This window comes from Fusarium mangiferae, assembly GCF_900044065.1.
Source record: "Fusarium mangiferae strain MRC7560 genome assembly, contig: FMAN_scaffold005, whole genome shotgun sequence".
Classification (NCBI taxonomy): domain Eukaryota; kingdom Fungi; phylum Ascomycota; class Sordariomycetes; order Hypocreales; family Nectriaceae; genus Fusarium; species Fusarium mangiferae.
This window is the reverse complement of record NW_024573925.1, coordinates 1,059,708-1,077,162: the sequence shown is the minus strand read 5'-3', so window position 1 is coordinate 1,077,162 and position 17,455 is coordinate 1,059,708. Positions and strand designations below refer to the sequence as shown.

General features: G+C 48.3%; 5 protein-coding genes across 5 annotated transcripts; 3 read left to right on the top strand and 2 right to left on the bottom strand.

Moving 5' to 3' along the window:
• Positions 1–912: 912 nt before the first annotated feature.
• Positions 913–2,717, bottom strand: FMAN_07300 (uncharacterized protein; the record flags this gene model as incomplete). Its single annotated transcript, XM_041830905.1, has 3 exons — positions 913–1,793; positions 1,842–2,427; positions 2,565–2,717. 3 exons carry the CDS (start codon positions 2,715–2,717, stop codon positions 913–915), a joined length of 1,620 nt encoding a protein of 539 aa, XP_041681522.1.
• Positions 2,718–4,939: 2,222 nt separating this feature from the next.
• On the top strand, positions 4,940–6,654 carry FMAN_07299 (uncharacterized protein; the record flags this gene model as incomplete). Its single annotated transcript, XM_041830904.1, has 4 exons — positions 4,940–5,761; positions 5,817–6,093; positions 6,159–6,267; positions 6,318–6,654. 4 exons carry the CDS (start codon positions 4,940–4,942, stop codon positions 6,652–6,654), a joined length of 1,545 nt encoding a protein of 514 aa, XP_041681521.1.
• A 2,539-nt stretch (positions 6,655–9,193) lies between these two features.
• On the bottom strand, positions 9,194–10,360 carry FMAN_07298 (uncharacterized protein; the record flags this gene model as incomplete). Its single annotated transcript, XM_041830903.1, has 8 exons — positions 9,194–9,342; positions 9,395–9,521; positions 9,571–9,692; positions 9,740–9,754; positions 9,818–9,831; positions 9,882–9,916; positions 9,973–9,992; positions 10,306–10,360. The coding sequence occupies 8 exons, from the start codon at positions 10,358–10,360 to the stop codon at positions 9,194–9,196; spliced, it is 537 nt and encodes a 178-aa protein (XP_041681520.1).
• A 3,302-nt stretch (positions 10,361–13,662) lies between these two features.
• On the top strand, positions 13,663–15,537 carry FMAN_07297 (uncharacterized protein; the record flags this gene model as incomplete). Its single annotated transcript, XM_041830902.1, has 2 exons — positions 13,663–15,253; positions 15,308–15,537. 2 exons carry the CDS (start codon positions 13,663–13,665, stop codon positions 15,535–15,537), a joined length of 1,821 nt encoding a protein of 606 aa, XP_041681519.1.
• Positions 15,538–16,219: 682 nt separating this feature from the next.
• On the top strand, positions 16,220–17,449 carry FMAN_07296 (uncharacterized protein; the record flags this gene model as incomplete). The annotated part of the gene is made up of 1 exon (XM_041830901.1): positions 16,220–17,449. The coding sequence occupies one exon, from the start codon at positions 16,220–16,222 to the stop codon at positions 17,447–17,449; it is 1,230 nt and encodes a 409-aa protein (XP_041681518.1).
• Positions 17,450–17,455: the final 6 nt, after the last annotated feature.

Sequence of the window (17,455 nt, the reverse complement as noted above, 5' to 3'; positions counted from 1 at the left end):
GGTAAACTAATTAAGTTTGGGAATGTGAATCGTGGCAGAAGTTAAGGGTAAGGCACCAACGAGGCTGAAAAGGTTTGGTTGATACAAATCTGGGTTGAGTTAAAGAAAAGAACAGTAGTAAAGTAAGGTCGGTCGAGGCACACTTCCCAAAGAGTCGGGTCACCGTCACAGACAGCGTCACACAGTCACGACTTGCATGGGCATGGACCATGGCTGAGACGGCAACGCGCGGGCGAGTGGGGGAGATAGACCTCCAGTGGACCCTCTACCGCCAAATCCATGCGAGCTACAGGCGGTAGAAGGCCTGGAAGAGACCCTGTCTGGCCTGTCTATCGCCCCTCGAGGCGCTAAAACACTAACACATGAGGCTCGTGACTCGATTTCAAGGATCGTTTCGAGCGGTGCACCAAAGCAGCTGGTCCATCATGTATCTCCCGAGGGCATCTCGTTGGGCGTCATTTGACCCGTGAATTGCGCTTTTAGTGGGTGATACGACTCGCGCAACCTCTACTCTACTGTAAATTGGGGAACTCAATCGATAAGGTCGGCTCACCATCAATCAAATTGTGTGCCGCCCGCGTCATGGATACTTCAATCAATCTCTTGATCAACTGTGACGTGTTTTGCTCTGACACGATTTGTTGCGAAAGATTGCCTTTGCTGTTTTGGGTAAATCGGGTGAGTCAAGGTTGCTGCAACTTCACCTCAAACAAATGCATCGTCGATCTCTATGCAGTCCCTTTGATAGCCTGAGACAACGACATATTCACTGCTTATCACGCGCATCCCCTTGCCAAGATTTCTTTAACGGCCGTTTTAGGCATCCTGTCTATTGCTACCCTAACCACAAACGATTGACGGTGTCTCTTCTCACTGAAGAAACCATCAATCAAATCTTCAAAGGGCCCTTACTTACTTGGATCGTCCATAATAAGCCTCCGCTATTCTCTTACCAACAGCCTCACCGCTCCAGTAGGCTCCAGTCGCTGTGCCTAGGCCAACAAACGGCGCAGTGTGCTCGCCTGCCAGCCACAATCCATGATCCGGCAAACCCTCTCGCATTGTCCGGATATCAGCATCACCCTCTTCTAAACCAAGCTGGAAATTACTATAACTTCCGAATCCTGACAGCTCATCGTGAAGCCAATCTGTAGCCATAAAGCCAGACGGCTTGCAGTCAGGGTTACTATCCGAGTAATGCGGAAGTCGTGAGTAATATGGTTTGAAGAAGTTGAGGAGGAACGCATCCTTTTTCTGGGGATCCGGTATCTTCAGTAGCTCGCTCGTAATATACTGCGACTGCTCGCCGTATGTGTAGAAGAGAAGAGTTGGATGTGAAACTGCTGGGTCCAGGCTAGCAAGTTCCACGACCTCTTGATTCCATCGTCTCGGGTTCAGATCAGGAACGTAATTTGGTGAGAGCCATTGCACAAAACCCTCTGCTTTTCGGCTGTTACCTTCTACACCGAGCCAGTAAGGTTTGGGGAAGTTGATGTAAACCTTCTCAAGGCATCCGTAACCGATGGCATCGATTGCCTTGGTCATTCGAGCAGGTAGCGCAGGCTCAAAAGCGTCAAGGTTTCGTTTCAGCCAGCCAAGGGGTGCAGTGACGACAACTTCGTCAAACTCGAGTATCTGGCCGCTCTCTGTTGTGACCTTGGCCTTTTCCTCAGGATTTGATCGATATGATATCCTAACTACCTTGGTCTGGAACTTGATCTCGGCTCCCCCAAGAGCGGGTTTCGCAACTTCGTCAAGAACCTTCTTGTATGTGCCGGCACAAAACAGATTCTCTGGTTTGAGTTAGATGATCGTTTTCATCAAGTTCGGACTCGACATACCTCCTTCTATACACTCTTCCAACCAAAAGAACTTCAGACTTTGTCTATAGACAGGACTTCCGATAAAAGCACCCCACATCTCAGATATTTGCATGACAATGGTTCGTATCCTTTCGTGGTCGGCTTCAGTATCAGGCACCCTCTCCACGACCTTCTGAACAAAGAAGTCGTGAAGACTTTCTTTCGAATCGATGGCTGACGAGTTGCTATTGGAGTGCTTGAAGGCGTCCTGGATAATATCCCACATGATAGTGGAGTATTTTTCACCATCTTTGAGGGACAAGAGCTCGCCAGACTCGTCAAAGACACAAGACGTTGACTCCCAGTCGCTGATGGCAGTATTCGTTTGCTTGGCCAGATCTAGCATTGGGTTATCGTTGGTTCCATGAATCCAATTGGGGCCGACATCAGCCAAGTGACCATTTGGAAGGACCTCTTGATGCAAGCGGCCACCAACTCGATCCCTAGCCTCAATGATAGTGACTTTGAAGCCATTCTGAATGAGAATATCTGCACATCGAAGACCAGCAAGACCAGCACCGATTACACCAATGTGTGGCTTTGAGGTCTGATCACCACCCCAACGCTGTAGGCTTGTTAATCAGCATTGGCTTCAAGGTGTGTAAGAGGCTGAGAATGAAACTGTCACCGTTGAATAGCCATAGGTGGCGTCCAACATGAGACATTTAACAACGGCATGTTTGGTGCAAATTCTGTACATACCTGTTTCAAACTATCCATGGTGACAAATTTCCTCAAGATCTTATCTTGATCATACCCAACCCGAGTATGTGGACGGGTAGACCAGAGATCCTGGTAGATCTTGGATGTGTGCCTAGCGGCAGGGCTAGTGCAACATATCGAGTAAGCATCCATGCTGAGATATTCAAGATGTATGGTCGAAAGATACGCGTTTAGGAATGGGTGTAGAGCAATGGTAAAAGAAGGATAACTGGACTTCCAGTAGGAAACAGGATCGAGATAGGGAGATATAAGAAGGGTATGATAGGGCGGGGGATACAGGTGTAGCCCAGAACGGAGGGATATAAGCCTCAACGGTTGACAAGGAGGTCACCAGGTGCCAAAGTCATGTCAGGCAAGAATGGCCTTTGGCCACCGAAGTTCCCTGAGAATAGATGACAACTCGTAACAGGCTAGATACCGTGACGATGACGATCACGAGGGAAATATATCCACCGCACAATGGAGGGAGGGAGGGAGGGAATGACCGTGTGGTGTCTCGGGTGTGTTAGCTCCTACGATGTTTAGATCAAGGCAATTTCTAGCCAATGACCTAGTTGAAGATAGTTGCGGCAACCTGAGCGATTTGCAAACTTCAGATAACGAAGAAGAGCCAATTGCGAAACATGATTGAGGACAAAACCCTGGTGTCAACTGGCGAAACCGATGAGAAGCGGGCGCAGGGGCAGACGCCGCCATGCACGCCTCGGCGCTTTAGCATGAGCTTTAAACTCGACTTATTCACATCGCCATTGGAGCAACCTCTTTGATAAGGAGGCTCGGCAGTACGCAAAGGACCAAAGTGAGGCGGGCATGGACATGGCTGTCACGGATGCAGGTCCAGGGTTCGCAAAAGAGTAATAAACTGAGAGTGAAGATACACAAAGAAAAGCCCGCAAATAACCAAGCCAATGGCGTCTCTGAACTGCTGCTCATGGGAACATGGGATAGGACAAGACCCGTCGTTTTGATATAGAACCAAGATGCCCCTCAAAAGGCCTGTGCAGATCCAGATTCAAATCGTGGATCCTCCCGTTTGCCAAGCCAGACTAGTTCAGAGAAACAGCGGCTGTAAAAGAGGTTCGTAGGTTTTGAGTCGAGCGCAAGCAGGGTCATGTAAGAGCGAGGCAAAGTGATAAGAGAAAACGAGGGGTGAGAACTAAGACTGACTGGACTGATACGTACTTGAGTGAGAATCGAGGGTGTAAGTGAGATAGAGCAGGATGAAAGAGGGAATATCGCATTACTCTTCAAAGAGCTTATGCAACATAAAAAGAAATACATTCAGGCTCAGAGGAGAAGATTCTGAGGCAATCCCAAGTTTTATCTTTCATCGGCTTCTAGCGGCGTGGGGCCATGACTAACGCGATTCGTCGCAAAGGGCAAGAAACTTGATTGTCTGCTTCGTACTTTGGCATCCGTCTATGAAGCGTTGACACTATCGCAAGATAGAAGCACTCTCGAAAGTAAGTCCTCGAAGGATTTGCCTACAAACCCATGAGACTGTCAAGCCGTCCTGTCCAAATACCCAAAGCCCCTGGTCAGGTTGAGCTAAGCGGTACGGAGCTCACGATATAGAGAGAGGAATTCAGGAAGCATTGGCCTTGATGACAATATGTTGCTTGAGTAATGAGAGCGAGTAGGAAGATGCTATAGCGACCGTCAAGTTTCTCGAAGGATGGAGTTGAGCAGCTTGTAATGAGCAAACTCAGCACAGTCCCCTCGAGTGCTTGAGCTGCGTTGCCTTTTAGTAGCCAATCAGGAATGAAATCAGATGAGCGGAACATACATAGTCTCTTGATGATTTCTTGCAGGGGATTAGGGGATCAAGTAGATCCTAACAAGTGTTAGTTAACGACAGTTCCTAAGTTCCAAGTCCCTCCTGTAATGGAGCTCAAGCCCCATAACATCAGACCATTCGAGAGAAGGACGGTGATGGGCTTTTAACAAGCCGCGGATAGAGACCTCGCTTATTAAGGAGTTGTCGAGCTTCACTACCGAGCTGCCCGAGGAAAGACCCAAACTCCAGTGACCCTCTATCCATGTCTTACCTTTTTTTTTGGTCAAGACTCAGGTCATTCCATCATGTGCAAATGCGTCGGCCCCGCCCCCACAAAATGGAAGTCATGCCGCTGAAGCCAATGGGAGACTTTGTATTTCATCACCGCAGGCCCACTTAGTCGGTGCCGAGGTTCAAGGTCATCCATCGTCTGGGGTAATGTGTGAGTGTCTGTCTGGGGGCTTGAGAACAGCTAAAGCGAGCCAAACTCCTTCCATTCAACTTCAACTCTGTTTCTCACTTGTTCTTCTATACTCTTGCGATATCTCGTCTCGCCTTAATATTCGAAACCACAGCCATGAGCTCTCCTACAGATACATTCTCCCGCGAGGAGGTCCGCTCCCATACAACCGACGAGTCTCTCTGGTGCATCATCGATAGCACGGTCTACGATCTCACAGACTTTGTCGACGCTCATCCCGGTGGTGAGACTGTCCTCAAACAAGTCGCCGGTCAAGATGCCACGACCGCTTTCTACAATCTCCACCGACATGAACTTCTCACAAAGTACAAGGACCTCGCCGTTGGCACCATCGAGGGCGAGAAACCCCAAGTTATCACCCCACAGCCTGGTGACCTCAGCAGGGTCCCCTACGCCGAGCCTCTATGGCTTGCCGAGCCCTTCCGCTCACCCTACTACAAGGACAGCCACAGGCGGCTGCAGCGCAAGCTCCGAGAATTCGTCGATAGTGAGCTCTACGCGGAGGCGCAAGAGTGCGAGGCGACTGGACGATACATTAGCCAGAAGATGATTGATCGCATGAGCGAGCTGGGCATCTTACACATGCGTATCGGGCCTGGAAAGCACCTCCACGGTGTTGATCTCATGGGAGGCGCCGTCAAGGGTGAGGAGTTCGACTACTTCCACGACTTGATCGTGGCACAGGAGCTTGCGCGAGCTATGGCTCGAGGTTTCGCTGATGGAAACATGGCGGGCATGACTATTGGACTGACGGCGGTTCTCAACTTCGCCCGCAACGAGGCATGGAAGAACAAGATTGCCAACGAGGTCTTCAGCGGCAAGAAGAAGATCTGTCTCGCCATCACCGAGGCCTTTGCTGGTTCAGATGTCGCTGGATTGCGCACAACTGCCGAGAAGACACCTGATGGCAAGCACTATGTAAGTCGATTGCTGCTTGGAGATGAAAGATCAAGCGCTCACACAAACTACCTAGATCATCAACGGTACCAAGAAGTGGATCACCAACGGTGTATGGTGCGATTACTTCGTTACAGGTGCCCGAACCGACAAGGGCTTGAGTGTCTTCCTTATCGAGCGTGGCGAGGGTGTTGAGACCAAGCAGATCAAGACCTCTTACTCTACAACAGCTGGTACAGCTTTCGTGACATTCGACAACGTCAAGGTCCCCGCCGAGAACATGCTGGGCAAGGAGAACAAGGGTATCCAGGTCATTCTGAGCAACTTCAACCACGAGCGATGGTACATGGTTTGTAAGTTCTACCGCCTCCCAGCTACGGTATAACCATTCAGATCAGAACTAACCTCTATTCAATAGGCGGAAGTCTTCGTTTGTCACGATCCATCATTGAGGAGTGTCTCAAGTGGAGTAATCAACGTCAAGTGTTCGGCAAGTCGCTCATTGATCAGCCCGTCATCCGCCAGAAGTCAGTTCTCCTAGACCCTCCATATTTGCTCAATTGCTAACACCGTCCAGACTCGCAAAGATGATCGCGCTCATCGAAGCCAACCAGTCATGGCTCGAAACCGTCACCTACCAAATGTGCCACATGCCCTACTCACAACAAGCACAGCATCTTGCCGGCCCTATTGGTCTGCTCAAGATGAGCGCCACTCGTGCTGCCCACGAAGTTGCCGACGAGTCAGTGCAGATCTGGGGTGGTCGTGGTATTACCCAGACTGGTATGGGCAAGTTTATCGAGATGTTCCACCGAACATACAAGTTCGATGCCATTCTCGGCGGTGCCGAGGAAGTGTTGGCAGATCTCGGTGTGAGACAGGCCATGAGGAACTTCCCCAAGGCTATGTTGTAAGACTACGGTGCAGTGTATCAAGGTGGCTATACTCTAAACCATGTATTATTGGAAAATATCCAGCAATTTATTTCTTCTTGTCGAACAGAAGGATATGTGACAATAATTTACTTGCTTAGCTGCGTTAACGCAGCCTCTTAGGTAGATCCCGAGCAAAACTGGTAGATATTTCGCATCGGTGCTTACAATGTTGTGTTAATACACCTAGAGTCGAAGGACTTGGCTCTCTGCTATGTGTTTCAGTATTTGTTGCCGCCGCCTGCCAACCTAAAATCGACAAATGAGTTGACGTACCGGGTTTCTCAAAGTTTGCGCGTTAGGGTACCAGTTGTCCAGCACTTTGAAGCCAATGTCCTTGTATTATGACTGAACATGATCTTATTGATAAATTGAATTACTATTGAGTGTAATGCATCTGCCGTGAGTCAAAATTTACTTTACGGCAGTGTTTTCAAACTTGCTATATGTGTAGATAGGCTCTATCTCAAAGGCAGCTGGTCCATAAAACTGGTCCTCGCATTTCTAAATGGCTAACATGCGTCGTGACTTCTTCATTCACTTGATCTCTGTCAGTACAAAACAGATTTCAGTTGCCGCTGCCGCTCGTGGTGGACGATCGATGCCAGGAGAAGGACGCGAAGGCCAAATTAGAATTATAACCAAGCATTGGTAACAATGTACGTTTACAGAAGCTTTGCCACTAAGTAGATCGAAACCTGGAAAAACAGTATGAAGTAGTATACGTTTAACATGAATGGCTTGGCCATGCAGTTCTCACAAAACAACCAAAAACTCGATCTCAATCCGGCGATCGCAGCCCCTGGAAATCCCTCTTCGCTCTTTGAAAAGCCTGAAATTAGTACTATCCAGCCAAAGATGTCGAAGAGTGATCTTGTATACATGACTCATTCAAAAAGGTTAATTGAAGGAAACGGACGTGCAGAATGACGGTTAGTTCTCTACCAATATGAAAGATTATGAAGAGAGACGTTTGAGGTGTTGATAGAGAACAAAGGGTCAAATACTAGCATATCAAGTGGCTTTTTGAAGGACATCAAAACGACTAAACTTGGATTCAAATTGCATTTATATATTATCAACCTGAAGCTATCTATGTCAAGACATGTGTGGCGACTCTTGATATATTTCCAGCCACGATATAAATGCCAAGGAGACAACTCAGCTAAACCAACTCAACAAGATCGATGGAGAAGTCTACGTAACGATTTTCTTGTGTTACCAACTCAAACAATGATTGCAATGGCGGCGCACTTGAGTGGCTTCGACAGGAAATGAACAGCCTTTGCAGAGGCTGTATAGGTAGTGTCCATCTTCTAGATAATAGATTTGGGTATAGTAGGCAGCAAAGTCTGAGTAATGTCCTTGTTATCGTGGTGCTATTCATATAAGCAACCTGGTATAGAATCCAGAGTCAGGCTGGTAGCACTTCCGACCCTTTGACTTTCATTTCAACGGCATGGCAGTCAGCTTGATTCTATATATTCTCCCTATCTGCAGTCGACCTTGATTATCAGGATCCCAGATTTTGAAATTACTGGGCCAAGCCAACAGCCTAGTTCGTTGAATATATATGCTTAGGCCGCTAAAGTGCTTGCTGAGTTTCACCTGTATCGACTCGTTATCCAAAAACTCAGCCGAGATTGTTGTAAATGGTCTTTCATGCCGGATCCGTATCTTGGCCCGTGGGCGTAATATGGGCCGCAACGGGCCACGCCAAGGACCCATGTACACTCCGCGTCGGGAACCATTCTAGGTCTGAACCTTCGTCACACAGCTACCCCTGAAGGGTTCCTGTTTGCGTGACCAGCAACTCGCTTGCCATTTCGTCACACCAAGCTGAGTGAACATGCTATTGTCCGAATAGCATGCTACTAGTCGGAGACTATCTTAATAGCAACAGGCCGATTGTGATGGTGCATCCAAGAGGAACGACCACCCTTTCAGCCTTGTTCATCTTCATTCTACACACCCGCTTCTGCTAGTAACGCAAAGCATAGGTCGACGATATCGAAACACACAGTCACACCAGGTTAGAGTTTCCACAACGTCGGGATCAACGCATTTCATCTCGACTTGACTACCAAAGGAGCACACCCAGCTCTCCTCAGCTTGGGTTCTCCACTTGCAGCGAGTAAGCAGAGCACCAGAGGTGTTGTAAAACATTGCATGCAAGACACCAGATATTTTCAGTTTGATTTCGTCACCCCCACCCGTCACCATCCGTCTGTCTCAAAGTCGAGTCGATTTCATGGTCGTAGTCGTTCGTTCGTTGTGTGACGAAATCCAATGCCGACATGTTCCAATCAAAGCTGGTCGCCGCCAGCCACTCGTCGAGAATCGCGCACGGTCTGTTTTGTAAGTCTCCATTCTGCCGTGATGATCATAAGAAGTCGTGCGAAGAAGTTGAACTTTTGTCGAAATGCCGTAAAAAGAACTAGGAAATAAATCGTCCGTGGGTATCAACGAGTCTCCACGTCCACCTCGCCTCAGTCACGATGCTGAGTCACGGGCCACCATTTTAGTTGCTGGGGCACTGAGACTGGACGTGCCCAGGCTGCTGGCACTTGTAGCAGATCTTCTCACCACCGGCGGACTCCTTGGGGCAGTCGCGGGAGTAGTGGCCAGACTCGCCACAGTTGTAGCACTTCATGCCGTTGACACACTCGCCTATGATTTGGTTAGCCAAGATCAGATGCTCCCGGGTAAAAGTGCAACTCACGAGACATATGGCCGTAGCCACCGCAAGAGTAGCAGGTCTTGCCAGCGCCACCACCGAAGCCACCACCATAGTTGTTACCGTAGGAGGACTTGGAGCAGTTGCGGGCGATGTGGCCAATCTCACCACACTGAAACGTTGTTAGCCGCAGCCGTAGTCTGAAGGACAAATAAACTCACCTTGTAGCACTCGGTAGCCTGGCCGCTGCCGCCGCTCATGGGGCAGTCACGGGAGATGTGGCCGGGCTGGCCGCACTTGTAGCAGGACTTGTTATCCTTCATGGGCTCGGTGCAGTCACGGCCTGTGATGGATTAGCAATGGTCAAACAAGAGAGCTGAGATGACATACTCATGTGGCCCTCGCCTGATAGCAAAAAAAGTTAGTCGACAAAATTAAAGCATTTAAAAAAGAGCCAGCAGGTCTTACCACCACAGTTGTAGCTAGATCTCAATTAGCCAAGAAACACTCTAAACTCGAAGAGAATACTCACCACTTAGCAGGACCCTTGGTAGGGCAGTCACGGGCCTAGAGTGAACAGTGAGTAGGCTGACAGAACAAAGATGTCGAAATGCGTATCATACCTGGTGGCCAGTAGAACCGCCTAGATATCATGTCAGTTTTTGTTCAAGTGTACAAGTCAACGTATGCGGAAATGAGACGCCGCAACCGAGGCTCAACGGGATTCAGAAGCCACTGCCAAGCCAGGTCTGCGGTGGCCATATGGCACGCGACCAGCCGTGCATAAACACGACAAAGGCAAGCCACCGCATCAAGCCTAGAGCCTAAAGAAGCAGCGCACTGTTTTGGGTCGCCTTTGGAGCCAAAGCAAGCGCAGAAACTTGCATTGGTCTGAAAACAGGTCTTGTTGCGGAACATGTTGATGAAGGAGTCTGAATGAGATAGATCAGACTTACAAGAGTAGCAAGCGCCACGGGGCTGCTGCTGTTGTTGCTGCTGGAAAGAATCCATTTTGAGAAATTGAGTGGTTGTGTGAAAAGGTTTCTGAATTCTCACAGTCAGTCTGGGAAGTGAGGCACAGATATGAAAACATGAAAGTGTGTTAAGGTAAAAGCTAGAGTGGTCACCCGCCTCCGAGATCCGATAGAGGCAAGAGATTGGCGAGGGGCTGATGTGTAGTGACGGAGTTGCAGGAGGTAAGAAGAGGGGCAACTGGAGGAAATTGAAAAGGTTTTCTTTGCGGATGAGAAAACACAGACTCTTTGAACCAAAATGGCCGACAGGCGTGAGAAAGTCATGAGGGCGATTCAGAGACTCTTGAGCTAGGCAATTGGAGCTGTGATCGCATTAAAACAGTGATTGACTGCCGACAATGGATGGAATTCAACGGCTCGTCCCAAGCTGTGGCTTGTCATGAGAGTGGACAGTGAGTTTTAAGCCCACTGACAACGTTCTCATAGCTGAAAGTGGTAGGCGGGGGCGGGGTGCAGAGATTTCCCAGGTAATTTTGCTCCAGGATTTTTTTCCAGGCGAGCGCTGAGAGATGATGATGACGATGCGAAAGAACGGCAGTGAAGTGGGAGTTGCTGGTAAAGAGGCTGCGCGTTGAATTCTGATAATGTGAAGCCATCAACTTACCGAGAGGTTTGATTTGCTTATGTTCGCAAGAGGAGAGGATCAAACGAGAATTTGAGGAAAGTTTGTGGTGATGTGTGAAAGAGAGAACCAAGGCCGAGTTCCAGAGTTTGAGGGGAGTTTTCACGCGCTTTGACGGGTTGAGTAAGTGCGGGTCGAATCTGCATGCCTTACTGCCCGCCTTCCTAGTCTAAAGTCCCTGGCCCAGTGCATTTCTTAATCCACAGTGGAGGCCTGGCTTCTCGCTTCAGGGCTCAAATCGTTGGCCCTTCCGCTGCAAGGGACGACTTGCAGCGAGCACATCCACTGGGCTAGCATCGTGGATTTGGATCTAGCCGGGGCACTGTGCAATCACCCGATCACATTTTACTGCAGATATTCGTATTCTCACTCCCATTCATCTGTAACTACCCGAGAAATTGATTTAGATAAATTGGTCCTGTTATTGTGTTCAACAGGTATTGGCTCGCTTGTCGTTGTTCTCGAAAACCTCGAGTCAATTGAGGATGTACAATGTCAGTCTGACAAGGCCTAGCTTTATCATGGATGGGTCGTGATCGTCTGAGTTGGCTGTTACACAACATTTAGAGCTGCTCTATTGGTACCTAAGCCTTATATGGCGACGTGGTACAGAGATGATGCAAGATACCAAAGCCGGTCAAGATGCGACATTGTGGCTATCATCACTCTGTATCACTCGACTTATGCTTGTGAGGCTGAGTGTGATAGGTCATAATCATCTACCAGAGCCGAGCCAAGCAGATAGGCACAGCAGTTGTGATCTTTTGAGGCACCAAGATATGTCAGATGAGATACTCTGAAACCTCTTGATCGCAAATCTTCCCAGAAATTGCTCCTAACACACTTACCAACGTCGTCAAATGGCCTTGCATCAGACGCTGTAACGTGATAAAATGCAGTTGCCCTAGTTAACCATGCACAATCAGGCGAGATCGCCAAAGACGCGGCGCGACCGCACAGATGGGGCAAGGTGGAGTTTCTAGCTGTTTCAGGTATAGTCTGTGAAGCTATAATTTGAGATCAGATCGACGCAACATAACCAAACACCAGCCAACATCATGAGACGACTTATAAACGGAGGCCTGATTAATGCTCTCAGCCGGGGCGAATACACGAGAGACAATACCTCTCCAGGAAACCGAAAACAGGGGCCTTTGTTCCAATAAATTCATCCCTCGATAGTCTTCGGCCCGCTATTGGTTAAGAGCTCACAAGACGCATACATTGAAGGCCAAAGGATGTTATCTCCCTCGACGAGACAACTCGGTTGTCTGACGTTCTCCGATTGGAACCTGTGTTCAGTCTCAACATGAAAGTTGTGCGCCCTTGTAGTCGGAGAATTGTACGTACTTGGTAGTTGAGTGTCACACAAAGCTACTGTGCACCCTCGAAAAGCCTCCTCGACAACGACGGAATCCGATCGGTCTGAAGCACCGACTTGCTTTCTATGCTGGGATTTCTCTTTCTTCCTCTGTATCAGACACGGTTGTTCTTACTTTTTATGAAAGGTTGGCCATCAGGATCTCTAGTAGCGAGAAGAAATCAAACGACGTTGTAGCGTGGACGTTGACGATAAGAATGTCGCCTAAGGTCCCAGAACTGCTTGTAAGCCTCATAATACCCATTTACTAACCTGGTTGAATTATAAAATACCTATTAGTTCCTGCGTCGGTCCACTTATAAACCTGACAATGAGAGGATGTCGGCATCGCTGTCAGCATCAACCTTTTAGGAAAATTTCGTGCTAGAAGACATGGATGCTGGTTTGCTCAAAATAGCTAAACGGAAGTTTAGTAGACCCTTGCTGTATTATATTTGCTGAATGGCCAGTTTGCCGAGCCCCTGTTGACTGGGCTCGAGAGACATAGCTACTACCGAATGTCAAGCCATCAATAATCTTAATGGGAATATACATCATTCTCTTGAGATCCAATCACGCTGGAGTAGCCCATGAAACTTTGATAATTCAGTAAAATATTATCGTGTTTCAGGCCAGTTATCTTCTTGAACCCACCACTATAAATGCTTATCGTCAAACCCAAAATGTGAAGCACTGCAGGGATAAATGGAATCTTCTTTCGTTTTAGACTATTCGCCACAATGAAAGCCTTTTGAAACCTTGTAGATTTGCAACACGCCAATAATCCGCGAGAACTACATCTCAGGAAGTTCCTGAATGGACCAATCGAGGCCGAATATGAGATATAAGGATGATAAGAGTTGGCGGCTAACACCAGAAACCCTCCCTCAATGTCTACATCTACAGAACGATATGAGATACTTCGAGACGTTCCAAGCTTATGTAGAACTGACTTTAGCAAGCTGTCACTGGAAAATAATAAGAAGACATCTTGTCCTGTTTGCTCTTCTTTCCCTTGTTACCTACTACTTCAATTCACACACTTTTATTCCTAGAAAGATTTCTAACAATCGTCAGTCGGATAGCATCATAGCAGTACTAAGCCCTCAGTACTGGTCCTCTAATGCATTTACGAATGATAGGATGCCTCTTGGCAACCCTCCTGTCATTGCACGGATCAGTGACAGCTAGCGAGCACCTCAACACGCCCCCCTTCCGACAGTCTCCTCCGCAGGTTGAATACTACCATGGTTTCCCCGGTCATAAGCACTCTGAAAGACTCCACCACCTTTTAAACATGGGCTACCGACCAACATCGCTGAGTTCTTATGGGCCTCCTCATGACGCCCGTTACTCTGCAATTTGGGTTCATGAGCCACTTGGCCCAGATTTGCAGATGATCCATGACGTACCCAAGCCAGTCTTCGATTCTTGGGTCGAAAAGCTACGAAAGAGAAACTATGTTCTCACCCATGTTACGGCCACTGGTACTGAAGAGGAGGCTATCTTTGCTGGTGTTATGGAAGAAGACAGAAAGCCAAACAAAACCGTCTGGACACTTGACTGTGGTATCAAGAACTGGAAACCGTTTGTTGAAAGGACCGAATTAGGGTTAAAAATGAAAACACAAGGCTTCAGTTCGTACGGCACGCCTGACAACCGAAAGTATTGCATTCTGCGTCACGAGAATCGTGGAAATGAGAATGTCGCTCTGTACGCCGATTCAAAAGAGGAGGACTTCCAACGGATCTTCAGAGGAGAGATTTCGAAGCCTTTCTGGCGTCCCAAGAAGCTCTTTATGTCTAACGATCTCAAGATCGCTGGACTCTTCACTGACACGAGTGTTGGGGACTGGTACAGCGACACACACTTGAATGAAACAGCCCTCGAGGCGACTATCAAGGAACAGACATCAAAGGGATTGATACTGACGGATATACAAGGCGGCGTACACGAAGGCGAGGAGTTTTACAACGTCATCTTTCAAGAACTTCTAGAACCAAAGACTCGCCACTGGCACGTCACAGGGAAGAAACCAAAGTATCGTCACTGGTACGCCACATGGAAAGGAATTATTGAGTTCCCAAGGAAGGCTAAATCACTGGACTCGATCATGGAGAAGTTCATGAAGACAAATGGTGTCAGACAAGCACAAGTGGCCATAGCATCAAGGGGCGTAATCAAGGCCGAGCGGGCCTATACTTGGGCCGAAGGCGACCGTGAGACTGTTGCAACTAACGATACCTTCCTTCTTGCCAGCGTAAGCAAGATGTTCACTGCTGCGGCTGTTGACCACCTCATGAACAGCGGCAAACTCTCCCCTGGGACAAAGGTTTATAAGCGACTGGGCTATTTCGACGCAAAGGACGAGCGGGCCAATGATATCACTGTCAAGCATCTGCTCGACCATAAGGGAGGATATGATCGACGTGAAGCTGGCGAAGATATCTCACTAGGCTTCAACAAGGTTACCATGTCCCTCCCCACAAAGGGAAACAGAACAGCCACTGCTCGCGATGTCATTGAGTATATGCTCGCTCAGCCTCTGCAATTTACACCAGGCGAAAGGGAATCATATTCAAACTATGGATTTATGCTGCTTGGGTATCTGGTAAGCAACGTTACAGGAATGCCATACATGGATTTCTTGGAAAAGAACATCTTTCAAGGCTTGGATGTAGAGCAGTACAAGACCTCGCCATACGAACACTGGCATGATCGCATTATCCAGGAAAGCCGCCTAACTGGATTGGATACGCTGCGCCCGATGTCAAATAGGTCAGTTGCAGCAGTGTACGGGGGATACGGTGCTATAATGGAAGAGTGCACGGCTGCATTTTCTCTCAAAGCAAGTGCCAGCACCATTGCCAAGTTTGCTGGGTCCCATGGTAAGTAGCACGCTTGTGCCTTATAACTGTCTCTGTAAACTAACACTGGCATAGCTGTGAGCGGAACTGGGCGCCGAAAGAATGGTTACCGTCGAGGTAACTTCGAAGGTGCCCGCACCCATGTCGAGAGCAATGGGGATTTTGACTTTGCTGTGGTGCTCAACACCAGAGACTTTGCTTTCGACCAGGAGTTCGAGGACCTGACAGAGAATCAAATTCGTCCGCTCCTAGATGACATGGTGCCCCAATATCCTAGCACCAAGAATAAGAAATGGGGGTATTGACGGGGGTGTGGTTGACAGAGTGGGTGAAATTTATACGAGGCCTGCATTTGTGTTGAGCCCATTTGGAGCGTTGCGAAACAGATCACTTGCTGGATCCCGTTATCAGTATCAAATTATTTAGCAAGCTTGGGATAATTACAGGCTCATTAGCTGGGTATTCAGATTTCTTATGGTGTAGCTTCAATCAATGAGTAAAGTACTAATGCAGGATATCTAGGGACAATGTCCAACACCATGCCTTGCAAAAGGCAGATGTACTCAGCGGCTCCTTACTTATAAATGGGCGAATCGAAACTACCCGTCTTCAATTATTTGTACATGGAGCGTTATCTCGGTAGCAAATGGATGTCTGCTCCTCATAAGCTGACATCATCCCATTCGCTCGTTGAAGCGGGAGATGTCTCACGCTATTTCAATCAACCTCAAATAGCTTTTAGCACAACGCCATTAAATAACCTTTGATCGATGCTCGACACCTTTAAAATCTCACTGGACGCGTTTTAATAATTTGCTTATAAAGAACCTCGCATCTCAGCCTCCCTGGCCTAATCATGACTAACGATGACCCATCACCAAGTTAGACTTTCGTCACGACCTTGATCCAACAAACAGTGGACCTTTCCCACTGAACGCTCCACCAAGCTTCATCTTTCATAGTTTCTCACTCTGTATCGGCCTCCTAATGTCTTTTTCCGCAGACGGCGATGGCCGTCTCGAACTCAAACGCCGCGTCCAAGACATGGACAATGATAACTGGAAAGAAGGCCATACACGAGTGGCAGGGCAAAAACGCTTCAAGTCCACAGCCAACGTTCGAATCGTGGAACGCCTCAAGCACATAACATGGGCATGGTTCACATTCGTCATGAGCACAGGCGGTATTGCGCTACTGCTACACTCAACACCACATCAGTTTCGAGGTCTGCAGGTTATCGGCAAGGTCTACTTTACCCTTACGTTGGTCCTTTTTGTCACCATCGTATCCGGTCTTGTTTTTCGCTTCATGAAGACGCCGTATGCGCTGAGGAATAGCTTAATGCATCCCACTGAGAGTCTTTTCTTCCCGTGCTCTCTACTCAGCGTCGCTACTGTCATTGCCAATGCAACTGTATATGGTATCCCCGCTACTGGGCCGTGGCTAGCTACTGCATTGCGAGTGTGTTTCTGGTTGTATGCTGGGCTTTCGATCTTATCCGCCATAGTCCAGTTCTATGTCCTTTTCACCGGGGCTCATTTGCCTATCCATTCCATGACACCAGCATGGATTCTACCAGTATTTCCAGCAATGCTCACTGGGACCCTCGCTTCTGCCCTCATGTCCTCTCAGAGCCCGGAACATCGGATGTCAATGCTAGTAGCTGGCCTGACTTTCCAGGGTCTTGGGTGGACAGTATCTCTGTTCATGTATCCGTTGTACTTGGGCAGGCTGATGCAGGATGGTCTTCCAGCACCAGCAATGCGACCTGGCATGTTCATCGCTGTAGGGCCAGCAGGATACACAGCGGTGGCCATCATCGGTATGTCGAGATCGCTTCCAGAAGGCTATGGCTACTTTGCAACATACCCAATGGCGAACGAAATCCTTCGAGTGTTGGCACTCTGGACTGGCGTATGGATCTGGTGTGTTGGCTTCTGGTTCCTTGGATTCAGCCTCTTCGCCGTTCTCGCCTCTGCATTGAGATGGAAATTAAAGTTCAGCATGAGTTGGTGGGCTTTTGTCTTCCCGAATATTGGCTTCACCATAGCCACAGCGTACATTGGTGAGGAATTGCAGAGTGAAGGGATTAAGTGGGTGTCAAGTGTAATGACAATATTGCTCGTGATTATGTGGTTCGTTGTTTTATATGGAATGATCTCAGCGGTGATTCGTAGGAAACTTCTATGGCCTGGACGGGACGGCGATGAATCCTGATGAGAC